The sequence below is a fragment of the Aegilops tauschii genome, chromosome 2 (genome assembly GCF_002575655.3).
Source record: "Aegilops tauschii subsp. strangulata cultivar AL8/78 chromosome 2, Aet v6.0, whole genome shotgun sequence".
In the NCBI taxonomy this organism is placed as follows: domain Eukaryota; kingdom Viridiplantae; phylum Streptophyta; class Magnoliopsida; order Poales; family Poaceae; genus Aegilops; species Aegilops tauschii.
The window spans coordinates 196,733,463-196,759,071 of record NC_053036.3 but is presented as its reverse complement, the minus strand read 5'-3'; the positions used below and the strand labels follow the sequence as shown (position 1 = coordinate 196,759,071).

Genomic DNA, 25,609 nt, shown 5'->3' with positions numbered 1-25,609 from the left:
ACCCCTCTAGTACTAGTATTGATGTAGTATGTAGTATGAACTAATGTTTGTAGTGTTTGATCATGTAAAATCTATGTAGTACGTGATGAACTACTCGCGTCCACGAGGTGCAATTTCTCCCGCGAAACTGTTTTTTTCAAATTATGCAGTTTCAGATACGGTTTCTGTTCGGCCACGCTAGTTTTCGATCTTTGTGAAACTGCAAACGCGTTTTGCGGGTCGAGATTTTGCGGGGTCTGCTAGAGTTGCTCTAATAGAGAGATAACAGAGTAAACCGATGCCGCACTAAGAGATACTGATAGCAAAGTCTGGCTCAACGTCATGCATGACATGGAGTATTGAGGAATCACATGTCACATGATCATATAGCACGTGATCGAAAACCAACTAGGAGTAGTATATAGTACCCCAGTAGTACTGTGAAAAGTCTAGCTGCCATTTATCAGTGGTCACCACTACTCGCTGGTAGGAGTACTACACCAGTCGGCGGTCGGCATGGAGGAGGAGCTGACGCTGGTGGGGTACTGGTCGAGCCCGTTCGCGTTGCGCGCGCGCTTCGCCCTCAACCTCAAGGGCCTCCCCTACGCGTACGTGGAGGAGGTGGGCCTCTTCGACGGCAAGAGCCCGCTCCTCCTCGCCTCCAACCCCGTGCACAAGAGGGTGCCGGTGCTCATCCACAACGGCAAGCCCGTCCCCGAGTCGCAGCTCATCGTGCAGTACGTCGACGAGGCTTTCCCGGCCAGCTCCCCGCGCCTCCTCCCTCCCGACCCGCACGAGCGCGCCGTCGCTCGCTTCTGGGCCTCCTACGTCGACGGCGAGCTGCTCAGCGCGTGGCTGCCCGTCTACGGCGGACGCACCGGCGAGGAGAGGGCAGAGGCGGCGGGGCGGGTCGGCGCCGCCCTGGAGACGCTGGAGCGAGCGTTCGGGGAGTGCTCCAAGGGGAAGGGCTTCTTCGGCGGGGACACGGTGGGGCTCGTGGACGTCGTGCTCGGCGGCTTCGTCGGGTGGCTGCAGACGTCCGAGGCCATGTGCGGCGTGAGGCTGCTCGACGCCGCCGCGACGCCGCTGCTGGCGGCCTGGGCGGAGCGGTTTCGCGCGCTCGACGGCGTCAAGGAGGTGATGCCGGATGCGCAGAGGCTGCTCGAGTACAACCTGATGAGGCGAGCTCGCCTCGGGCTGCCGCCGACCTCGCCGCCGCCGCCGCTACAGCACCAATAGATAGATTTATACTATAAAATAATGCTAGAATCAGGGCTGGCTAATACACCACGTGCAAATAGCCTGTACCAATAACTGAGCATGTATGCTTACACTGTGTATGTATTTCTACCTTCTGTGAATTTTTTGTGAATACCGTTTGCCCCTAATGGTGTGTACATGAGATTATCTGCTGTAACAACATAACAATTGGCTCTCATGTTAGCAACTCTTCATCATGTAGTGAGTTTGATCTCAATCCAGCAATTATGCACTATCGTGCTCTATCAAAGAAAAGGCAGCCGCTGGTTTTGCTGAATAATACTCAAGCTTGAATGACGGCAAAAGAAAACGAAGTGCCGGTGAGTCATGTTATAAATAGCCCCATATCTTTATATTCTTAGAAGATGCCTTATACAGTACAAGGCATGAAATCAGCTTGGAGAATAGGGTCCCTACGAAGAGGGTTGGACAATATGCTGACATAATGTGTGAATAATAAGCACTAATCAGTCATTTGTCAAGTCAGCATATAGCACCTAAATTACTCACTGCTTAGAGTGGAAATTATACAAACCGAGGGGAAACTGCCAGTGGAAATATATGCGACCGGCATAAAACATGTACTCCCGAAATCATCTAGATACAGTGAAGAAAATCATCTCATCTTGAAAGGAGAAGACCACATATAATAAACAACATGACTGCAAAAATCCTCTGTTACATACATCTAGATACAGTGCTCCAAATATCCTCCGTTATCCCAGTGGCAGCATAATACGTGAAACTGAACATCATAAGTACAAAATCAAAAGGAAACTCTATTGACACCAAATATCGGTTTCAAAGTGGTGACTGAGATTTCATAATCCACAAGGGACCTTTCGATAATTCCAAACAAGCTACATATCCTCGATGTCTTGCTCAGATGATGTGGGGCGACCTTCATACCCCAATTTTGCTCCTAAGCTTCCCGTGATAACGCTGAATTTCAGTCTTATCTCCCTCATCATGCCTTGAAGCTGCTCATCCTCTGGATCAGACAAAGGATAGTTGCTCACAAGTGCAGCTAGTTGCTCCATGTATTTCCTCACCCGAGCTGAGAATGCATCTTGATCAAGGCGAATTACTGACATCCACACATCCAAGCAGCCCTGATAGAATCCCAGTTCTTCGCCAGCCTGGAAACCATTCTTTAAGCCAACCTGCCTTGCCTCTTCCTTTCCAGATACCAGGCCATCATCATACCCATTTGTATAACCCTCTTGATAATGTGTCTCATCTAAGGCTAATGTTGGTTCAAGAAAATCCATGGTACGAATCAAAGTCTAATATCGTCGAACAATATTCAGTTTGCAGAAAGATGTAATTCCAAGAAACCTGCTACATCAACAAAATAAAGGTTGCAGCAGTAAGTAGCTATAAGTAGCTATATGAGTACATGTTCAAGGTAAAGAGAAGAAACTCATGATTGCAAGGAACATTATAGATCAAGGGAAATCAAACTTTTGCTAAAATATAACCTAAATTGTTGTTGCAGATTGAATGATTGATTAAAGCTCAAAATCAAAGTACTTCAAAACATTACACACGAAAAGTGAAAGTAGTCCTAAATTCCATCTCCATTCTTCCTTGGCACAGACAGGGATTAGGGGAGTTATCCTTCCTCTGTCTAATACGACTTTGACACAAAGAGATGCATTTTATTTGGTTCTGATAATAACTAAGGCTCTATATCCTGCAGGTTATACGATACTAATGGCTATGGGCCACAAATAAAAACAGCAAAGACTAAATTCTACAGTCACTCCATATCATAATTCGTTCATCAGAGATCCCTCTTGTTAGATTAACCTATCGATTTATATGGCCTCAAAACAAAATGCGTTTTCCAAAAGTTCCTATTTCATCAGCATCATGATTATTGGGACGCAGCACTCCTACCTCAGAGTCTTAGTCAGTTAGTAACAATCATGTATCCCATGTTTGGCAAAAGTGGGGATGCCCATAATCAAAATCTGGTTACTATATCGATCAAAATAGTATAAGACGCCAAAACCTAGGTCCCCAATCTTATATCATCAGAAGGAAGGATTTCCTCCAAATTGATTTTCTTTCTTTCTATAAACCGTCTTACAGTTCAATGAACACACAAATCCCTACAGTCCAAACTTGAACAGAGCTTCCATGGTCAATTTCATCGGTACAGCAGTGCGTACGCCTAATCCAAAAGGGGGAGGAAGTAGGGGGAGCGAGAGCGACTGCCGAGGGGCCGCAGCCGGCAGACTGACGGCGAAGATCAGAGAAGCATCGTGGTACAATTATTTGGAAGAGAAATCAGAGGAGGGAGTTCACCGCACCTTCGTCTTGCGACAGCCAGCCGCTCCGCCTCCGCTGCCGCACAAGGGTTTGGGTTTCAGAAGAAATCAGGTTTCTTTCCTTCTTAAAATATCCTGCAGGGACCTGTTTGTAATGAGGTTATTTGCCAGGGGTAAACTGTAAACAACCTGCGCGCCGCTCGGGCCCTCCTTCGTCTTCCTCTTGACCACTTGACCGCTCTTTCTCCCTTGGCCATGTTGAGCTAGGGTTTAGTCTTGTAGTACTAGATACAGGGTTTAGGATCCGGGAGGAGCCCGGCTCCCCTCCCAAACCGCTCTCATGTCGTCTTCCTCCCAAGTAAGTCACCCCATCCTTACCTTCTCCGGCTCTCTCTGTCCGCGCCCGCGCGAATCCTGGTCGGACTGTTATTGTGATTGAACCGTGACCGGAAACGGATCGAACTGCCTTGTAATCAGATTTTTCCTGCGCATTGGGGTGGAATGGGTTCCAGTTGTGCATTTCGCGTGCCTGGTGTGTGCATTCTGTTCATGTGGCATGTTGGTTCTGTGTGTAGGTAAGGGTTGGGACTCTGGTTCCCTTTGTTGAAGGCAAATCTGGGTCACCGAGTGCGTCGTCGCTGCCAATGCCAAGCATTCCCATCTTCAAGGGCTCCAATGTCGTCGGGAGGAGTAATTTGGTGGCTGTTGACAAGAGGGTCAGCCGCAAGCATTTGAGCCTGCGCGCCTTGCCTGATGGCTCTCTCGAAGTCGTTGTGGTGAGTACTCCTATGTAAGAAGGATAGCGGATGATTCCGCCATGTGATTTGTGTCCTGATTGCTTTTGATTGGAAAAATTAGCTGTTGTAGTCTGATGCTGATGCGTTTGCAGGAGGGGCCAAATCCCATTGTTGTCCGATCAGAGGGTCAGAGAAGAAAAGTTTGTGCTCAGCAGAGAGCCAAGATTATGCACGATGATGTCCTGGAGCTGATTCCCGGTGAATATTTTATGAAGTATGTGAATATGAGTGATGAGCGTAAAAGTTCCACATCAGTCGAATCACATGACTTAAAGAAAGGGAAGAGGCATAGCGAGGAAGATAGTGTAGTTGCAAAGAGAAATCGACAAGTTATGGAAGATGAGGCTTTGGCAAGAACATCGCAGGTTAGTTAGCTGCAAAGAAAAACTTATGTCTCGATGATCTTTATGAAATTTCGTTTGGGTGATTTCTTACAGTTTTAAAACAATACTAGTGTCTGATAGTGCAGACTAGAAAGAAGGAACTTCTCAATGCTTACATAATCTTACAGCGCAAGCTAAAACAAATTAAGCTAGGACTAGGTCTACATGCAGACGGGTTCTTACCTTATATAGCTGCAGATTACCTGACAACATGAAGGTAGTGATTCTTAATCTGTTGTTTGTGTTTGCTCAATGAGTCTCTACTTTTTACCTTTTCTTTTGCTGTGATTTGGATCATCATGTTGAGTTTCAGAAAAACAATTTACACAATGTGTGGTAATCTTCATATTAATAAAGATATACCAATACCAGCCACAGAAATCACTCATGTCATTCAGCTGCTTTACTCATGTAAAGGAAAATAAAATGATGCCTTAATCCATAGTGTGGAATAAATATTACCCCCTCCGATCCATATTACTTGTCGCTCAAACGGATGTATCTAGCACTGAATACATCCAGATAAATCCATTTGAGCGACAAGTAACATGGATCGGAGGGAGTAGTATTTATTTACTCAACATTGAAACCATAATTCATTCAAGAATCTGAGTGTTATGTTGTGGAGATTCAGGCTGTCTCTGACACAACATGTATAGGTGGATGTCGTATCCATGTATATTACTCCCTCCGATCCAAATTACTTGTCGCTCAAATGAATGTATCTAGCACTGAAATATGTCTAGATACATCCATTTGAGCGACAAGTAATATGGATCAGAGGGAGTACTATTTTGCTTTCTTTTTCACTGAATATGCTTCTGTTCTCTGCTGCTATTGTTACTGTTCTTTAGATTTGCAAGTTCATGAGAAATCTCTTGATAGGAAGATAGACAATAGTTTAGCTATCCATGTACATAAAAATACCACATATTATTTTGCATGTCCTTAAAATGTCGATGAATTGCAATTGCATATGTAGGGTAATGATGCTGGTATAAAAACTCTCCTTTGTGCACTTCATGAACACAATTTCCATGTTCCAGTACTTACCATGGAAGGGAAAGTGAAAACATATGAAATAAGTCAAGTTTTTTTTAGCTTAAAGGTGTTTTTTTGCTATGTACCATATGTGAGTGATTAATATTTCTGCAAATACATGTGGTGCAAAAGAGTGCCAAGTGGAGTTTGATTTTCATGCAAACATTCATGTTGACCACATCGTTGAACTCTAATCAGGAAAGCTTTGCAGAAGAGAGTACATCTGTTACTGAGGTAGTAAGTTCACTTGATAGTGCTGGTTCTTCCGAGAGAAACAAAGAGAGAACACATTCTGTCGGCCCTTTGAAAGATGTACTTCCGTTGACTTTTCGACTCATGCGTGTCCAAGGTCTTCCATCATGGACTAACACTTCAACAGTTACCATTCCGGATGTCATACAGGTATTGCTCATTCCATATGACCACTTTAGTTGAAGTTGTACGAGTGATCAATTTTTTTTAGCATGCTGTATCACAATATTGTTTAACATATGAGCTTTTTAATGAAATTGTGAAAATGTTGCGTAAGAGTTAATTCCTTGACCTATTATAAACATGTGTTGACGTTCTGGATATAATTTAGTGAACCTTTCTTCCATGTTATTTTACAGAAACAAAAAGAACTCGAATTAGCATTGTTTATCATTTTCACATTATATTTCTGCATTGTCAGATTTGATTGATAAGTATGCTAGTAGTTCTTACATGATCAGTGAATTATCAGGGTGAAGTGCTTCTTGCTGTACTCTCAAATTATATGGTGGACATGGATTGGTTGCTTACTGGTAAGCAATTTATTATGAAAGTAAAGTTGTTTATGTTTATGTTATGGTAACTAATTTTTGTCAAACCTAAAGTTTTTTATTAGAAGGCTGTCGCCACTTGGTACATTCGGAACATTAAACGGTGAATCAAATTATGCCCTGTGGCATCTTATATTATTTCGCTATACTGTATGTGCATAATTACATTATTGCAACTCATTAGATTTTTTGGATATCATATTTCTATTTCACCACTTAAGTTTAATGTATTATTCTTCCTTATCTACATTATTTTGTAATAATGTAATCAGATATTACATGTTGCAGCATGTCCAAGTCTAAGGAAAGTTCCACATGTCCTAGTTCTGCATGGAGAAGATGGTGCTTCATTGGAGCGCTTGAAGGTGGCAAAATTGCTTAAACAATCCATTATCTTGTTTATTTAGTTTTCTCATTGCATATTCATTCTTTTGTGACAGAAAACGAAGCCTGCAAATTGGATCCTTCACAAGCCCCCGCTCCCAATATCATTTGGAACACATCATTCGAAGGCCATGCTGCTTGTATATCCTCAAGGGATTCGTGTTGTTGTTCACACTGCAAATTTGATACATGTTGACTGGAATAACAAAAGTCAGGGATTATGGACGCAAGATTTTCCATGGAAGAAAGCAAATGATACGAGTACAAATATTGGTTTTGAGAATGACCTGGTTGATTATCTCAGGGCACTTAAGGTAGCAGGGTATTCTCTCTTTGCTTCTAGAATATATAATCAACTGTTGCTACAATTCACTAGCTGTGTTTAATAAAATAGTTGTTATTCTCCAGTGTATTTAAATTTAAAATTTATTATCAACATTTTGAAGAAAAAAATATCAGTCACTTGAGCTTACCTGAAGAAGAATGAACTAAATAACTATGTGCAGCTTCTAAAAAGTTATACATTCACAAAGGATACTAGAAACTTGTGTTTTTATGTAGTGATGCACTACTACAATAGAATAAATGTAAAATTATTAGTTTAGCAATTATAGTGTAACTAAAATACTGTTGAATGGCGAATATGCACTTCAACGTTTAGTCAGATAAAGGTCTAGGAATCGATGATAAGATAATAGATGGTTCTTATCATATCTCTTGCCAGATAAGTGAACCATGTATGACATACGTCGTAAGATTCAATGCAAAATATCATAAATAAATTAAAAGGATTTTCTACAGATCATGAAACATGATCTGGTTTTCCGTGGAATTTTCTTCTGTAAAAAGTTATATACTGTTATCTTATCAATTCTGGGAACTACCTGGCTTTCACAAGCCTTATCTGATAGTTCATCTTGAAACTGCCTAGCTTTTAGTGATCTAAACGATCTTATATTTCTTTACAGAGGGAGTACTCTTTTATTACTTTCTTTCCATGGAAGTTAAAATTTGACCAATTCTATCGTCTGTGATTAGTTGTGAACTAAAATGTCCTCTTGATTACAATGCAGTGGCCTGAGTTCAGGGTAAATCTCCCAGTTGCCGGTGATGTCAACATCAATGCAGCATTCTTTCGGAAATTTGATTATAGTAGCTCAACGGTTGGTATATTTCTGTAATCTCACATATTCTTTAAGCTTTATGAGACATGCTGAATCACAAATATGTTTTTCTTCTCACATTATTGGTCTGACATAAAATGAAAAGGGAATGAAAAACAGACCATCATGCTTATCAAATGAACTTACCGTCTGGCTAGATGTAAGTTATTGACTCGGTGTGGCATGATTCTACTAACTCTAGCTTCACTTGATAAACCATGGCAATTTCTGAAACATGTAGCCATTAGCTCGAGATCATGTTAATCTGTGTGCAGAGTGAACCATATACTGCTTAATCTGAAAGTTTCCTGTTGTCCCAAATGAGTCACGAATTCTGTCATTTTGACCAGCTTTATTATGTTCATGCAAAATGACTGCATTTTTCTATTTGTTGTCCATTTTGAGATCCTGCGATTGGGCACCTTGTACCATTCTGGCAGTTGTTGAAATGAGTCTTAGCATGCATTTTGCTAGAGTGACTGCATTGCGTGTTAAAGGTGTGATATGTTGTTTTTTCTTCCTCCCTTGCATGTTTTGTTTTAAACTGAAATTGTAGGGGAGGCTCCGACAGTAATCCTTGCATGTTCAAGCACCCATTTCCTACGCAAAAGGCTTGTCGCTATTTAACCATGATTATGCGACTATGGTTTGTACTTTGTACTTAAATGTACAAACATGACTGGCCAGTTCAATTGCACCCAGGCCCCAGTGTGTTACTGTAAATTAGTCTCATCTAACTTTGCATCATTTGCAGGTCAGGTTGATCGGATCTGTTCCTGGTTATCATGTCGGTCCCAATATGAAAAAGTGGGGCCATATGAAGCTTAGGAGTGTTCTTGAAGAGTGCGTATTTGAAAAGCAGTTTTGCAAGTCACCACTTATTTATCAGGTACCTTTCATTTTCATCCATCTATCCATTTGTTAGGGCATGCAATTTTGCAAGTTGTGGTCAATAAACTTAATAACATTTTATCTTAAGAACTTAAATTGATTGCACTGATGGACAAAGAAGAACAACAGTATATTAGATTTTTATGATGTATTACAGAAGAGTGCAGGATGCATCCCTAGTTAATGTCTTCCACTCAGATATGGCATTCATATTTCTTTTGATTTGACTGAGAAAGTTATAATGCAATGTGTCATTGTTTATTTCTTATTTTGTTTGAACTTCTTGAAGATGCTTATCATTAATTTCTTCTTGCATGCAGTTTTCGTCCTTGGGGTCACTTGATGAGAAATGGATGAGTGAGTTTGCATGTTCGTTATCAGCTGGTAAAGCAGATGATGGATCACAGTTGGGTATTGGGAAACCACTGATTGTATGGCCAACAGTGGAGGATGTTAGGTGCTCAATAGAGGTATAAATTTGAGCTCTGTAAAAGCTTTACAGTTATACTTGCTGTGTCATCACAAAATTCATGATTCGTTTGTTAATGGCCCCTCGTTGCTTGTGCTTTCTTGACCTGTCTTAGACTTCAGAGCTTGGTAATAGGTTGTGACATACTAATAATCCATGAGATCAGTGCAGGCCCCAAAAGCATACAAACATATAAAATATGTGTGTTGACTTTTTAGATAAATGTTGGCAAGATCCATGATAAGAATTGAACTAGTCCTTTTTACTTGAATTCACCATCTTACCCTTTTTCTGTTTAATATTTCATTTTAGGGCTATGCAGCTGGCAGTTGCATTCCAAGTCCTCAAAAGAATGTTGAGAAAGATTTCTTGCGAAAATATTGGTCCAGGTGGAAAGCAGACCACGTAGGCCGTTGGTATGCTCTCCCTTTTCCTGCAGCTACCTGAAAAGCTATCATGTTGGTAAAATGAAATTTTACAGTGCTTTCTAATCTAGTACTCCCTCTGTACAATCTTATATTGTGGGACGGAGGGAGTAGGATATAACTCCCTCCGGTCGCAGTTTTGAACTACTTTTTATGGATCGGAGGTAGTACGCACCATTTAAGCCCATTCTATCTGCTGTGATCTACTGTACATTTCTCTAGTTTTAGGACAGCAGTACATCACGATGGGTAATGTAGCTAATCCTTTGTGTGTGGTTATTTATACCATGTGTCACAACAGGATTTGCTTGGGCTGTTTGGTTTTGCCTCATAGTATCCATGATTGGAAGGCTAGCAACTCGTCAGCACTTAGTGTTTTTTGGCCTTCATTTATGTGCTGTAGCATTAAATCATAGCAACTCGTCAGCAATTATAACACTGATATACTTGGTGTTTTTTAGCCTTCATTTATGTGCTGACAAAATATAGCATGTGAAATAAAGCTTTTTATTGATATATCCTGCAAAAGATTGGCATCCTCATACCCTTGGGATACTTCAGTGTTTCTTCTTTGGAACAAGTTCTTTTATTACTGACCCAAACTGATATTCTGATCTTGATTTTTTTTATCAGCCGTGCTATGCCGCACATAAAAACTTTTACTCGCTACAATGGTCAAAATATTGCGTAAGTATTTATAGCAAGTTATCTCCATTGATGACTCAATATCTGTAATATGTCACTTCATGATGCTTCACAGCACCGATGGTAATGGTAACAGTTTTTGTTGCATGACATTTGACTGAGCTAGATTCACCTTACAAAGGGCCAGTTCTTTTGGCTGCAGCTTCTCCAGAGCTGCCCACAGTAACTTGAAAAGCACTTATCTCCCTCTTCTCTCCTCTCTATTGGCTTCTACTTTAATACATTGACCGGGATGCCACATAACTAGCTAGCACAGCAACAAGATCCATAGGATAGGTGATTTGTATTGATTCTGAAAGTTGAGCCGGTTAAATAGCTGAAGTTGTAGGTTAATCCGGACTCTGTTAAAAGTAGAGGGGGCTAAAACGTTTTCCTTACCTAAAATCTCTCTATCCCCATCAGATGGTTTCTGCTTACCTCATCAAATTTAAGCAAAGCTGCTTGGGGAGCACTGCAGAAGAACAATACACAGCTGATGATACGATCATATGAGGTACCCAATTGTGGTGCTTGCTGCATTTGTATGATTTTCTGGATGCACTAGATTACAGAACTTTAGTAAGAAGCACTACACATCTGAAGCATTCAGTGTTAGTTGACTAATAGAGTAATTACTAGTCATCATGGGAACATGACTTTACCTTGTCATTTGGCCACTTTTCAGTTAGGTGTATTGTTCTTGCCCAAAACTCTCCAGTCTGTTCCACAATTTTCATGCACAGACAAGAGCCGCTCAAACCTGGTAACGACAAATCTTTCCTTATCATTCGAGTATTATGGCTATGCAAATATGTTCCTCCGATCATCCTTTATTCCTCTCACGTATACCCAGGATAAACTTGCCCTTGGTAAGAACATCAAGACCAAGCTGGTGACACTTTGCTGGAAAGGTGATGAAGAAAAGGATCCATCTGCAGAAGTTGTGAGATTGCCAGTGCCATATCAAGTCCCTCCACAACTCTACGGCCCGGAAGGTTAGCCGATGTCATAATGATTGTCGTGCTTTTGTCCGTAAAACCTGAAATGTTGTTTTACTTTCAGATGTCCCATGGTCGTGGGATCGGAGGTACACGAAGAAGGATGTGTATGGTTCAGTCTGGCCACGCCATGGCTAGCTTAGCTGAGCTGCGTGCCGATGATTATTAAGCGTGTTCAGGTCCACAGGAACCTGGTGTATGTTGATTGATCACTGGTGGAATCATCGGTTATAGGACCTGATTGCTCGTGCACCCTGTTTCTAGGCCTCTCGCTCTCAGCCAACTGTGGGAGAAACCATAAGCAATGGAACGAACATTTGGTTGACAGAATTATTTGGAACGTTGGATATTTTGAGCTTATTGGAACGTGCACTGAAGTTATTTGCGGCTTTGCTGATGTGATGTTTATGCATCATCTTCCCGCAAAAAGAAAAATGTTTATGCATCGTCTTTGTTTGCATCTGTTCTACGCTGTGCTAAACGTCGTACTCGTACTCGACCATTATTAAATAAGGGGATGGCAACGCGTAGGTTGGACCTGAGGTTGGGTTTCACTGGTGATTGCCTTGCAAAGTTGCAATGCGTCCAACTGGATTCTTTCCTTTTTCGTTTGTTGAGCACGTTGTCCCATCGTGGAAGTAGTAGATGTCAAGGAGTGAGTATTAGTATTGGTTTAGGATCGAGTCTTTATTAGTCTATGTTTACTTTTCTTATACCTCAAGTCATGTGTAATATATATATGCCCCTTGGGCCTTTAATGAAGTTAAGTTGCTTCTCTAACATGGTATCAGAGCCTAGGTTTAGGTCCCTTCCGGCGCCGCAACTCACCTAACGATTATTTTTTTCCGATCTTGCAACTCGCCTAACGATCATTTTTTTTCTGATCTTTTTCCCTTTGATCGATCTTTGATCGATCGAGTCCGTCAGACGATGGATGTCTCCTTCGACCCCGGTGGAACTCAGCCCAGCCGTTCCTGCATCAACTTGGCCCCGTTTGATCGATCGATGCACCGCTGGGCTTCTACACGCTCGTTGTTGGGCAGCACGGGCCGCCTCCTGGGACTCTCGACGGCTGTCTGTGTTCGTCCCTCCCAGATCAACGCCTCCCTCTACCAGGTCGTTGCCTGCCCCGGACAAGGACGCGGTGCCCTTCTCCATGATGTTGTCTTCGATCTATCGGTTGTTTTCCCCAGACCAGGAGAGGTTCCCGATCGAGGTTGCAGCTGTTGTCGTTCCGCCTCCAAGTGCGTCCCAGGCGAGTCTATTTCTGGAGCTGCTGCTGGCGTGCTGCTCTGAGTGCTCCTCTGTCTACTTCCGCTAGTTGGTGCTGCTGTTTTCAATTTGGCCTGATTCTATGTACGCGTACATCTGACCATGATTTGTTTGGTTACGTGGGCACACTTGATGAGCTGCTACTCTGCTGGTTTGATCCATCTTGATTCCTTACTCTAAAAAGAAGTCTAATGACACCCGACATCTTTTCTCTTCCTCGTTGTCCGTGATACTCGACGGTGGTCGTTTCGCCCACTTTGTCTAGCACATGCACCTTCCTTTGGTGTTGCGTGCTCTTCCGCTGCCATTGCATCTAGTCTACTATGTGTTTTCTAGTTTTCTTTGTTTTTCGCTGCGTCTACCAAATCTATTGATATTTCGTGTTTCTCATGCCATGCGAGGCCACAATAGCTTTGTCCGTCAGCCTTTTTCTGGTCATTGTCCTCTCTATAGGATTTATGTGGCCTCTCTTTGCATTGTTGATCTAAACCTATTCTCTTGCCGCCGAGCTTCTTTCTCCGTCAGTTTTCATGGGCCATAATTTTTTAAGCAATGCTTCATTCTCTTGATGTGCCATCTTCCTTTGACAACCCATCTTCTCTTGATACTTCTCTTGTATCTTCTATCAATGCAGTGTCTTCCTCTGATGTGCCATCTCTTCGTTATCCTCTTTGGTGACTCGACAGGTTTTGAAGACTCTTCATGCTACGACGACACTCTCAAGACGCGGATTTGGATTATCATTTTTTTAGTATTACACTTCTTCAAATGCAATGCTATTGCATACGCTTTGCATTTGAGGGGGGTGTTAAGGAGTATTAATATTGGTTTAGGATCGAGTCCTTACTAGTCTATGTTTACTTTCCTTACACCTCAAGTCATGTGTAATATATATATGCCCCTTGGGCCTTCAATAAAGTTAAGTTACTTTTCTAACAGTAGAATCAACCATTTGTTTGGTCCGTTGGTCAGTCTATGATTCCATTGGATCAGAACAACACTTGTATGTATAGGGAAACCGTAGATGCATGAAATGTGTACTTGCAAAATAAAAACTTGAGAACATGACTCTGCAAAAGACAAATAAAAGAAAATAATTATTTTGCTTTTGAAGCACAATATATAGATGAATGGTTGAAATATGATGATACTTTAATATTGACAAGGTCAGGTTTAAAGGGATATAGACTGTTCCAACATTTTTTTATCATTTTGAACTTTAGTATTGATGTTTGCATGAATATTGGTTTTCTACAAGATGAATTTATATGCAAAAACACATATATACAAATCAAAAAAGGGTTAAACAGCAATTGTAGTCTACACTTTTAGCGCAAAGGATCGTGAAACCGCTTTGCTTCCAACAGCTTTAGAGAGGTGGTGCGATGGGAAAAGGGAAACCGCTACCACCTTCCTTCGTGTGTGTCGCCCGCCAGTACATGCCTCCTCCCTCGTCTGCTCCGGTAGCTGCACGGGTAGGGACCTTGGTTGCTCGACATCGGACATAGATAGGGTAGTTTGTGTTCGTGTGTGTCGGGGGGGGGGGGGGGGCACTGCTTCTAACGGCAACGACGACGATTCATCAAGAGTAATGCCCCCGCTCCAATCTCGTCTCGACGATGTCCATGGTGGCGTCGATGAGTAGGTGGGCTCGATCTCTGCCGACCCTTCCAGTATGCGGGTTTACCTTTTTGGCTGCTGGTTGTTGTCCGTGATGATGTCATCATTGGGCGAGAGAGGATGGTTGTTTTAGATCCTTGAGGCTTGAGGGTTGAAGATGGCAGGTTTGGCGCTTGGCCTTGATGAATGATGGTCGCTCCAGGGCTCGTGGAGGTTGGGAACGATCCCCGATTGACACACCACGACGACAAATGCTTTGCCGCCGACAGCTTATTCATTGACTTGCAATGCCCTTCCGAGCTATGGCTCTCCTATGAGTCAGACGTTGATCAGCAATGGCCATGGCATTTGTAGGATACCCGAGGAGTCCTTTCTACGTTGGTTCTTTTGGGCAGGTTTTCTACATTTTTTTGGCGAAATGTGTTACCTCCTGACCCTTTTCAATGGTTTTGCGTGCATGCTTGTATTCACCTTGTTTGGAGATAGCATACTACATAAGAGATTACTTGGGCTATGAACATATGTGGTTAAACTTTGCTATATTGTTTGAAGCTTAAAAAAATTAATTCAATTTTTCATTTGAAAATTTTGTGTAGAAAAAATTTAAAAAAAATCTACATTAGAACAAACAAAAATCCCTAATTTTTGGCCATGTGCCCACTACAAATCCCAGAAGTTATCATATTCTTTAGAGAACAATTTTTCTAAACTTGCAGTGTGCTCTCTGTGCTCTTTTACAATTTTTGCCATGTTCCCATTACAAATCCCGAAAGTTGCCATGTCCTTTAGAGGAGAAAATTTCTAAACTTTACATATGCAATTTTATTATAGGTAGCATGGCAATTTCATTATTTAGACGATGACAATTTTATTAATTAAACCTAATAGTAATATTGTAAATATCATGGCATTTTAATTATTTAGACCATGGTAGTTTTTTGTAGGTAGCATGACAATTTCTTTATTTAGACCATGTCAATTTTTTGAGTCAGACGATAGCAATTTTTTCACTTAGACCATGGCAAATTTATTAGTTGGACCATGGTAATTTTATTGTACGTAGCATGGAAATTTATTTATTTTTATACCATCACATTTTTATTACGTAGACCATGACATGATAAAATCTAGATAAACACATCACATTTATTTTTATTATACCATTTATAAATTTATAAATTAGAAAAATGACCCTTTTGTAAAGTATAGCCTGTCATCTTTATAATTCAATTATGGCAATTGTAAATTTATGTTTCTCAACCTTTTTTATAAGATTTTTTTCAGGGCATTTAGAAAAAGAACAATTAAATGGACTTGGACCCCACCACAACGGACGCTCGAGGGAAAGGGTAAAATGTTCACTGAAGGGTTCCTTCCAGAGCCAAATCATTCGTCGGAGGCAACACCCCGACTGATATATGCCAGCTATTGGGGTCTTCTTTTATGAATCCACAAGTACTCTCTCCTTAAAGAAATGTAAGAGCATTTAGTGATCTAAATATTCTTATATTTTTCAGAGAGGGAGTAATGAAGACTGTGTGCGATGAAGACTACGTGCTAGGAGTTTGGTGGATTGCAACAGCGGCCTTGGCAAGCGGGGGGACAACATTTGAGGTCTGTAATTTTGGTGGTGCTCCTCGAGTACCGAGTCTCGATATTCCTAGGGTGAAAACTCAAGATCTTCGATTGGGCAACGACAACGCTTATGCAGTGTTTCCTTCTTGAATGCGTTGCTTTTGAAGAACCTTTTTTGTAAGCCGGATGTTGTCTTTGATGGTGGTTAGAGGGCTGTTGTTGCTAGTGACTGATCACCGTGGCGGGTCTTTTTTTGTTGTTGTGTGCATCATTGATGTCTTTGGACATCTTATTGGTAAAAGGTCGGGTGTAATTGGTATCTTTGTGGTATTAATATATTCACTTTCCGGAAAAACAGAGGAAGTAATAAATAAGCAATGTCGTTTCTTTAGGTTGGCAAAGATCAAATCGCATAGCTAGATGTGATGCGTGCTTTCTTTGGCGTGAGGCATGGCCTGGTCTTGGAATTTATTCCCTTGATTTACCAGGATCACCGCACGCAATCATTGAGCGAGAGCATCTGGAATATCGTCGGTGCGGTTAATAAACCATGTAGTACAAGAACAAACACCCCTCCCTCAACGCCCGCCGACGCACAGGTTCAGCGAATTGGTTGGGTCGGCAGCATCCATCCGCCTCAGCCGCAGCTGTAGACGGTCGTGTGCAAAGTACAGCACCAGCACAGCAACACCCAGGTCCAGCCAACGACGCCCACCGTGCCGCGTGGTCCGTCCGGCCAGCATTTCACGGGAATCCCGTCCCTTTGGCCGCGCGGCACCACCACCACGCGCATTCTGCCTCGTCAGTCGCCGGCCGCCCACACACGGGGTCCGCATGCAGCAGCGCGCCGGCCGGTACGTGCTCACTTTTGCTTCCGGGGGCCGGACGCAACTACGCGGCGCTACCCAACCACAACCAGACGCCGAGACGAGAAAGGCGACGTGCGTACGCCGTGCGGCGCGTGCCCCCGCGTCCCTGTCGCGTCCGTCCGTCCCACTCTCCCAGCGCGTCCGCCCCACGCCAACCCCGCCCGCGGGGGAACACGATGCGCCGCGACGGCGCGTGTCGTGAAGTCTTTTTTCACTCCGCGGGAACGGGTCGCTGGCGGCGGGGTCCGCGCACGGGTCGGCCCCGCGTGGCGGTCGCCCACGGGACGGGACGCGTTCCCGTCACGAATCTCGAATCAGGTCCGTGCGGGACGACGGTCCAGAGAGATTGGTTGCCTCGCCGTCGGGCCCGCCTAGAGATCGGTTCCCCGATCCGAGGGATAATTGACGCGATTTGCATTGCTGTTGGATTATTAATTGGTTTTTAATCACCGGTGGACCGCGTCCAGGCCGGCGTGAAATGCCACCGGCGCAGGACGTCGGCCGTGTGTGGTCGGGATTATCTGCGAGTCGCATTTTCTTGGGCACACGTGCCTTGCACTTATCCTACCGTGTAGGAGGGCAGCGCGGTGTGAGAAATTATGCGCCCAACTTGCCTCAATGGGGCGCGTCTCTAGTCATTGCTCGTGTCGCGGAGATTTGGAATGAGGGAAGCTAGGGTCTTCGTAATGATATGTTAGGGCATGTACAACGGTTGATAAAATAGTCTTATCTTAAGTTTTACATGTAATTTAAAGATGTTAAAAAAATGTCTACAATAAGTCATCTCTTAGCCTTATCTTCAATAACTAGTTATTTCTAAAAATGTGGTGAGACAAATTGTGAAGAGATATCTCTTGCCATCTCTTAAATAAGAGTTTTCTTGTGATTTCTCTTTCCTCCACCTCATCATTTATCCTACGTGACATTCTTAAAATAGAACTATTGTATATGCCCTTAGTGGTTCTCGGCCATTGTTTGTTTGTTGGCGCCTCCAGTTCATTACACTGGCTCTCGTCAGGATTTGTCTGACGATGTATTTTTACTTAGCACATCTTTTATTGAAAAATAAAACAAAATGTCACCCAATTCTGAGCGATCTTGTATGCAAATCAAAATGCATTGAAAATACGACCACAAAAGGGGTCATGTGTTTGCTCTCCATGCTCTACCTTGTATAAATTTAGTAAAATTATAAAAATCAATTGGTTTAAATTAAATGAGAAGCAATGTGTGCTTGAATAGCTAATATATTGGTGACCTGGACGCTCAGTGCACATCACGATGGGTCTCATGAAAGCCAATACGTATTTTGAATGTCAAACGACGTCTTCATCGACAATGAGCGCCAATTGAAAAACTTTGTGACTATGATCATCAATAGACGCTACATGACCTCTTGCGTGTGTTGGTGGTGCGGGTGATGGTGATGGTGGTGCGTGCGTGCGTGTGCGTGCGCGCGTGTGTGTGTGCGCGTGTGTGTGTGAGAACACACATTTACTCATCATTTCTTAAGAAAATGTTATAAATTTATAAATCTTAGTTAAGTTTTATAAGACGTCTAGCACATAATTTTTGTTTCCTAACCAACTAAAATATGTCATGTTGTAGAGGTTTGTGTGTCCTCGAACTATACATATAAGACGTTACTCCCTCTGTTCACTATTATAAGTTGTTCTAACATTTTTCTGATTCGGATGTATATAGGCGCATTTTAGTATGTTTGTTTACTCATTTGACATATATGTAATACATATAGAAATATTCAAAAACATCTTATATTTATGAAAGGATTGAGTACTTTTTTGTTTGAAACTGTCACTGGAAAAAGGCTACCTTGTGGATGTATTATTTACTGCACACTAAAACTCATTAACCACATCATTGCATATTGCATGAGCCTTCAAAGTTGTTGAGATCTTTACTGAAAAGAAGACAATATTTAATATTCATATGTGTTCACACACAAAAACATTATCGTGTACCCTCGATGCCAGGGGTGATGCATCGCAGCTCACGTCGAAGGAGACCCGGTCGAAAGCGCGGTACACTCTTGTAGACCCAAAACCCCACGCGCCTGAGAGGGACCCCATCTAGACGCACTGCAGTTGTGAGCTGCCCTAGGTCGACCCGAGCCCATAGTGCCTCGTGGATCGTTGCCCTGCACCAAGAAGAACAACGAAGAACGAGAAAGAAAAATACTAGGGTAAAAGATAAAAGATAATAAGTGGTAGATAGATTGATCGATGGTGTGTTGTTCAACTGGCCATCACCTGTTTATGAGACAGCTAAACTTCCCGTACAAAAAATGACTCCAAATCCTTCCAAAATTAAGCGAACTCGGGTTTTGGTAGGTCTGGAATAACAGTTCGATTTTTGGGACCTACAGACCGCATACAAACTTGGATGGAGACACGCCCAAAAGTAATTTTATCCATTTCGACGAGATGGACAACTTTTGATTTGTAAAAAAGACGAATGGTTTCGATTCGGATCGGACTGTTTGGTAGTCCGCATCGGAATGTCCGGTCGGAACAGAAGATTGGGATGACTTTCATGACCCATACCGGACAGTCTGGTCCCAATTTCCACAAAGTCCGGTCACAAACAGGAGGTTTTTGGTGTTTGGCCGGACATCTCCATTGTTTCTGCACCATAGCACTGTTTTAACTACAACTTTTGAATACGACCTCGGATTAAGATGATCCAAATATCAAAATCGCCAGTCTCGATGAGACGAAGACTTTTCATTTGTGGTCGTCTTGAAGGCGTAATAGGCCGAACAGTACTTTAAATATCAAATCTCAGTACCCTGAGCACAGCTTCAGCCCCTGAGATGAGATCGGATGACGATGCCCCAAACATTAAAGTTGTTCGTCTCAACAATACGAAACTTTTATGTTGAAAACTTTTCCATTTGAATTCATCTTAATTGTGGTTTTGCCATGCCAAAATCTGGTGTCAGCAAACTCCCTCCATTCCAAAATACTTGTCGTGGTTTAGTAGTAATAAAGAGGTCACAATACTAACAAGCGAAAGAATTTTTCGTATGTGATGAAATTAGATTAAATTTTGGAAAGTGCACCGTCGCTTGTTTTCTGGGTATTTGAATTTAGTACTGTACCAAATTAATTTCGGAGTATTGAAAGCAAGCAACGACGCTCTCTGGCCCGTTTTAGAGCAAACAAGTGTTTTCCTCGTGCTCCATTTCCAACCTTCGGCACACAAACACCGACAAAGTGGCTGCCACAAAGTAACTAACCCGAATAATAATCAATCAGCCAACTGACGGTGGAGAACGGCATGCTTTGCGGCCAAAAGAGGGGAGGAGAGGAGAGGAAAAGGGGGCCAAGAAACCCAGAGTCGTCCCCCTCCTCCCGTCTATAAATTCCCCTCCTTCCCTCGTCTTTATATAGGAGGCATCCAACCCAAAGAGGAGGAAGAACACCAAGGACTGACTGCCAGCGCCTCTCCGCGATCCAAATCCTCCCGGGAAAGTTCTTGGTTGATCTCTTCCTCCTCGACCGCCTCCCAGGGTATGCTCCCCTGCTCTGATTCTTGGTTGATCTCTATGGTCTGTTGTTGATCTGCAGTTAAGTTATGTATTAGGGCCCCCTTCTAGGGAGAGGATCTGTATGATTATGGATCGATCCTGTTCGTCTTCCGTGGTTCTTTCTTAAGCCGTTTAGGGTCGAGCCGTGTAGGTATTCTTGGATCTCGTTCTCTTTCGACCCCTATTGATAAGGTTGTCTGTTCTTATATATACTGTACAATCGGGTATTGATTGTGATATCTACGATGCTTTTTTTTAAGAAGAAGATTAGGGATTCCACTGTTCTGTACAAACATAGTATGATTAGCTCCATACATGTATTTTCATTTCGTAGAAAAAAAACTTTCTGAGCGAAGGGGATAAATTTGTCAGGACAACAAAATTATGTTAAGACTAGCACTGCACTTGCTTGTACATATTAAGATATGCTATTTGTGATCTTGAAGTTGAAAGAAAACTTTTTTTAGGAAAAACTCCAGTCCGGACTACCTAAGAAAAATTGAAGAAAACAGTGATCATAAAGGATGATCAAAATCACATGTATAAACAAACTGTAAAGAATGGTAGAAGACATCAAAGCTCGCCGCACGAATCGTGCAGGTTGCTCCACTAGTTTTGTGAAATAGTTCTTCCATAATCATTTAGGCCCAATTAGAACAGTGATGATTGCTTGTGGTGTAAGTGTGTTGTCATAAGTTTGGCTTTGACTGTTGTTCCTTGGTTTTGGTATAGAAATTGCTCGCTGATTTGTTGATTCTATCTTTCTTTAATTTAGCTGTATGAAATAAGCACCTCTGATGCAAATTATTTAGTCAGTGGTCAAAGCCATGGCATGCTTGGTTGTACAAATGAGAAATTACGAAGCTGTCATTGACCTCTATACTGCATGCCCTAATGATTCATTTTCTTACTGTGTACAGTTCTTGGTGTAGCTTTTGCCACTCTCACCAGGAGATTTCATGTCTGATCTTGACGTTCAGATCCCAACTGCCTTTGGTATGCCTGTGGTTTTCCATCCAAATTATCACTGAAATTGCTTGCACTGTTTGGAATGTCTTGCTTAATTGTTTTGCTGCTACATAAAGACCCCTTTGCCGAGGCGAATGCTGGGGACGCTGGTGCAGCTGCCGGATCAAAAGACTACGTTCATGTACGCATCCAGCAGCGTAATGGTCGCAAGAGCCTGACCACTGTCCAGGGCCTGAAGAAGGAGTTCAGCTACAGCAAGATCCTCAAAGACCTCAAGAAAGAGTTTTGCTGCAATGGTACAGTTGTCCAGGACACAGAACTTGGACAGGTGTGTTGAAACAACGAGCAAACTCGTCATCCCTTATCATGTTCATTTCTTTCGCAATTTTCTCATGCAAGCTAGTTGTCTTGATCATTGTTGCTCTTTTCCATTCCAGGTCATTCAACTCCAGGGTGATCAGAGGAAGAACGTCTCAAACTTCCTTGTCCAGGTAAACATCTCTCTTCATCTTATGCTCGGTATGGTTGCAGTTCACAAACATGGATGAAGATGTCTAATATGATGTGTCGACACAGGCCGGCATTGTGAAGAAGGAACACATCAAGATTCATGGTTTCTGAACAACTGCCAGCTCCATATCAGAGTCTACATGCAAAGCAGCTATATATTGGTGGTGCAGTATATTTAGTTGTGTGCTAGCGCAAGCAGGCGTTACCAGCTTGCGCGCTCTGAGTATACGGAAAATCTAGCATAGCCCACCTCTCTGCGTGTATGCTTGTTACCCTTGTGTTGAAACTTTGTAAGGAGCACCATCGTTAGATGGCTTGTTACCCTCTCCCATCAAGGTTGAATAATAATATATGCTTTCTTAAATGTGGTGTCCTTCGTATCATCCATTTTGGTTTGACATTCGCCATTCCAGCCGGTGTCGATACATCTAGTCTTGAACTGTGTCTGCTTGATCACTGAATTAAACTGCCTGCTTGGCATGCACCAATTATTCTGGGCCCGGTTGCACTTGGTTCTTCTGGGTCTACTGAATACTGTAGCCTCATTCATGGCAACAGTGCCTGGTGCTGCGGCTACTCCAAGCTGCGAATGGCTTGGATCTCATTACTGTTTGAGGTACGGTTTAGCTTTATTCTGCACACTGTGCGGCTCTCTACAAACAGGGAAACGCTTCCCATCTTACGTCAGACCCCTCATTGACCGTTGATGCACTTTTGATCCACGGAGGGCATCTACATTTTTGGATAGCTGGTCCAGCAAGGCATGTCTTGCAGGGACTGTTTTGGTTGTGATCAGACATTAAAACTATAAACATCGGTCTCGTTTTGGTTGTGATCGGCTGCTATAGGGTGATATGCATTTGAATTTCATATTGGTCTGACCTGGACGAACGTTTAGGGGATGCGATTGGATGACCGGCTCCTGCATCACTGTCCGGACAGATACCGTGTTCGTTTTGGAAGTCAGCGTTTGAAGAAGGAAAAAACACTTACCCTAAAAATTGAGGAGTTAATATTTTTACCAACGACAAAATCACTATTTTCTCATCGATACCGACAAAATCATTCTTTCTCGCTGACACCCCCAGCCCACCAAAAACTGAGGCTGAGTCCATGCATTTGGAGTTGGCCGCACTATTTTCGCGGCAAAATCACTCTCTGTCAACCCGATCCTCTTCCATCACACTGCTCTCCACCCCAATTCCCGCCCTTTTTCACAGCCACCGCAACATGGAGGACCCGTACAAAAAGCTGCTGGAGATAGTGGTCGAGGATCCGGTGAAGGTGGCCGCCCACAAGATCAACTCGATGACATGGCAAGATCGCTGGCTCAGAAGGCAAAGGTGGCGCCACTCAAGAAGCAGAAGGCTGGCGGAGGTGATGGTCGTGGCGGGGACATGCAGGGGCGGTTGTGGTGCAGGGTGGGGCCAAGGACGGGGGCGCCGCCGCCGCCATCGTCCGTGCATAGGTCGTTTTGGCTGAAGCAATACAAGGCTCCATAATCTACGCTGGACAACAGCTCAGTAGGCAGTTCCCGACATCTGTCCTTACATTATCGACGTCAACGCGATGTTGCTACTTTTCTCGGAGTTTGCATCATCGTACCTTGTCCGGTCGCGGACGCCGGGGTGGAGCAACTTGGTGCCCGCACGCTGTTCGCCGGTATGCCTCAAGCGGGCGAGCCGACGTAGGACGACACGGACCTGCAGATGTTTGACATGATCCATGACGGAGCCGGAAGCCGAGGCTGCTATGAGGATGGGCAAGTGGATGACTCGGAGTCCACACAGTCGGGCACATACAACCAGTCCGACACGAACACCCAGCAGGGCACGACACCCAGTCGTATGGGCAGGTAAGAACTATGAAAAATTTCTGTTCTATTACTAGTTTTTATATTTTCTATTCTATTCTATTACTAGTTTTTATAATTTATATTCTATTCTATTGCTATTTTTTTACTGGAAATTTCTATACCTAAAACATTACTGAATTAGGTAGGAGAGAGGAGGAGGGAGGAGAGAGGGGGAGGAGGGAGGAGGGAGGAGGAAGGAGAGAGAGGGGGGAGGAGGGCGGTCGGAGGAGGATGGAGGAGGGCGGCGGGAGGAAGGGAGAGGGAGGAGGGAGAAGAGTTAGGGTGGCGAGAGGTGGAGGGCGGCGAGAGGAGGAGGGAGGAGGGCGCCGGCAATGCGACGAGGACGGTGGGAGGAGGAAGAGGCGGAGTGAGGGAGTGAATAGAGGGAGTGAGAGGGCCGACGGGCGGGAGAGGGATAAGGGTGCCTTAGTAATAGCACGGGGCAAGGGCCCGCGCTACTGCTAAACCCATTAGTTGTAGTGCATGCCACACACCCAACACTGCTGCTAGGCCGGGGAGCTGAGCCCTTGTATCTACAGTAGCAGCGCGGGTGATGGAGTCCGCGCTACTGCTAAGGGGCTTAGTAGTAGCGCGGGCCCGTGCCCCGATGCTACTACTGTGGCGCCTCTTGGGGCACGGTGGGACCACTTAGCAGTGGCGTGGGTGTGGTGGGCCCGTGCTACTGCTAATGTCCACCTGCAGCACGGGGCTTCAGCTCGCGCTACTGCTAAGTAACAGTTGCGTGGCCCATTTACCCCACAACGTCGTTTTCCTTAGTTTTGGCCACTTGAAGCAACTCATCGAACGGTGACCAAGTGGTGCCCAAATCTCTAAGCAAGTAAGTGTGTTCATCATTTGGTCGGATATGCTCGATGTTTTGGTCATTTGACCGGATATGCTCTATGTTTTGGTCATTTGGTCGGATCAAATAGGCTCATTGTTGACAATGTTTTATACTTTGTAGCCTTCCTGTGCATGCAATTTCTACTTGAAGTTGGATAAGAAGAAAACTTCGTTCTCATGCATTGTTAGTTGAGGTTAAATGAGCAACCTAAGTGAAATGTATTTATTGCCTCCTCCGCCAAGACCGTCGACATCGGCATCGAGGAAGAAACGAGTGATTCAACCGACCCAACAAAAAAGTTGCCGAAGAAGGTTAGGAGAGGCTTACGGGGAAGAAGTGGAGGAGGAGGAGAAGGCGAAGCGAGAATGGGTGGCGGCCAAGATGACGGTTGGCGAAGAAGAAGGAGGCATATGTCAAGCGCTCCAACGTCAAGGAGGCATGTAAAGCCGAGAGGTTTAATATGTAGATGACGGCGACCAAGGAGAAGCTCAAGCTTGAAAAGAAGAGGTCATCCTCGAATAGAAGAAGCTTCATATCGCAACCACTTTGAAGGAGGAGAAGATGTTGACCTTAAAGATGGATGATTTGGATAACGATACAAACATGATTGTGCAAGCCATCCATTTTAAGATGTTGAGGCGGCAAAAGGATCAACAAGAGGCGGAGAAGCAGGCGGCCGCAAACACGGCGATCGAGAAGGCGGCGGCGGAATGAGTGATGAAGCTTGAATTGCCGCTCCGATAGGGCGATTTTTTGGGCGCACCGTGGGATTGATATTTTTCTGTGATCGGATATGTAAAATCTATGCATACTCGCCTCGCGATTGTGCGCTATGTGATCAGGTGTGTTTGGTTGCATTCTCATCTCAGCATGGTTGTTCTTTCTTCGTGCACGCTCATCTCAGCACCTCTCTTCATGCATGCTCTTTTCATATATGCTCTTAGTGTATTTGTGTTAAGCTAGTGTGGATTCATGCATCTTTCATACACTCT

General features: G+C 43.6%; 4 protein-coding genes across 6 annotated transcripts; 3 read left to right on the top strand and 1 right to left on the bottom strand.

Moving 5' to 3' along the window:
• Window positions 1-415: 415 nt before the first annotated feature.
• LOC109747755 (probable glutathione S-transferase GSTU6) lies at window positions 416-1,417 on the top strand. The gene has a single exon (XM_020306788.4). It carries the CDS (start codon window positions 496-498, stop codon window positions 1,216-1,218), a length of 723 nt encoding a protein of 240 aa, XP_020162377.3. The 5' UTR covers window positions 416-495; the 3' UTR covers window positions 1,219-1,417.
• Window positions 1,418-1,860: 443 nt separating this feature from the next.
• LOC109747757 (uncharacterized) lies at window positions 1,861-3,674 on the bottom strand. The gene is made up of 2 exons (XM_020306789.4): window positions 3,558-3,674; window positions 1,861-2,577 (listed from the first exon to the last, which is right to left on the bottom strand). The coding sequence occupies exon 2, from the start codon at window positions 2,508-2,510 to the stop codon at window positions 2,100-2,102; it is 411 nt and encodes a 136-aa protein (XP_020162378.1). The 5' UTR covers window positions 2,511-2,577; window positions 3,558-3,674; the 3' UTR covers window positions 1,861-2,099.
• A 32-nt stretch (window positions 3,675-3,706) lies between these two features.
• LOC109747758 (tyrosyl-DNA phosphodiesterase 1) lies at window positions 3,707-11,934 on the top strand. Of its 3 annotated transcripts, XM_020306790.4 has the most exons (16): window positions 3,707-3,873; window positions 4,091-4,291; window positions 4,405-4,677; window positions 5,935-6,138; window positions 6,461-6,521; window positions 6,828-6,904; window positions 6,980-7,237; window positions 7,997-8,086; window positions 8,841-8,975; window positions 9,298-9,447; window positions 9,759-9,862; window positions 10,505-10,558; window positions 10,979-11,069; window positions 11,241-11,318; window positions 11,409-11,550; window positions 11,618-11,934. In XM_020306790.4, exons 1-16 carry the CDS (start codon window positions 3,856-3,858, stop codon window positions 11,689-11,691), a joined length of 2,010 nt encoding a protein of 669 aa, XP_020162379.1. In that variant the 5' UTR covers window positions 3,707-3,855; the 3' UTR covers window positions 11,692-11,934. The 3 variants fall into 3 exon arrangements, 1 of the variants encoding a protein (XP_020162379.1); XR_012202267.1 differs by lacking the exon at window positions 10,979-11,069; XR_005767633.3 differs by lacking the exon at window positions 11,618-11,934 and having other exon boundaries at window positions 10,979-11,134; window positions 11,409-11,515.
• Window positions 11,935-20,149: 8,215 nt separating this feature from the next.
• On the top strand, window positions 20,150-22,282 carry LOC109747752 (protein translation factor SUI1 homolog). The gene is made up of 5 exons (XM_020306785.3): window positions 20,150-20,422; window positions 21,360-21,435; window positions 21,525-21,736; window positions 21,846-21,899; window positions 21,985-22,282. Exons 2-5 carry the CDS (start codon window positions 21,399-21,401, stop codon window positions 22,027-22,029), a joined length of 348 nt encoding a protein of 115 aa, XP_020162374.1. The 5' UTR covers window positions 20,150-20,422; window positions 21,360-21,398; the 3' UTR covers window positions 22,030-22,282.
• The last annotated feature ends 3,327 nt before the right edge of the window (window positions 22,283-25,609 follow it).

Excerpts from the sequence above, each read along its gene's own strand:
- LOC109747758 (XM_020306790.4), top strand. Across the intron at positions 6,139-6,460 it reads CCATTCCGGATGTCATACAG|GGTGAAGTGCTTCTTGCTGT; the intron begins GTATTGCTCATT and ends GTGAATTATCAG. Across the intron at positions 11,319-11,408 it reads ACAAGAGCCGCTCAAACCTG|GATAAACTTGCCCTTGGTAA; the intron begins GTAACGACAAAT and ends ACGTATACCCAG.
- LOC109747757 (XM_020306789.4), bottom strand. The coding sequence starts at position 2,510 with ATGGATTTTCTTGAACCAACATTAGCCTTAGATGAGACACATTATCAA.
- LOC109747752 (XM_020306785.3), top strand. The coding sequence starts at position 21,399 with ATGTCTGATCTTGACGTTCAGATCCCAACTGCCTTTG. Across the intron at positions 21,737-21,845 it reads AGGACACAGAACTTGGACAG|GTCATTCAACTCCAGGGTGA; the intron begins GTGTGTTGAAAC and ends TTTCCATTCCAG. Across the intron at positions 21,900-21,984 it reads TCTCAAACTTCCTTGTCCAG|GCCGGCATTGTGAAGAAGGA; the intron begins GTAAACATCTCT and ends GTGTCGACACAG.
- LOC109747755 (XM_020306788.4), top strand. The coding sequence starts at position 496 with ATGGAGGAGGAGCTGACGCTGGTGGGGTACTGGTCGAGCCCGTTCGCG.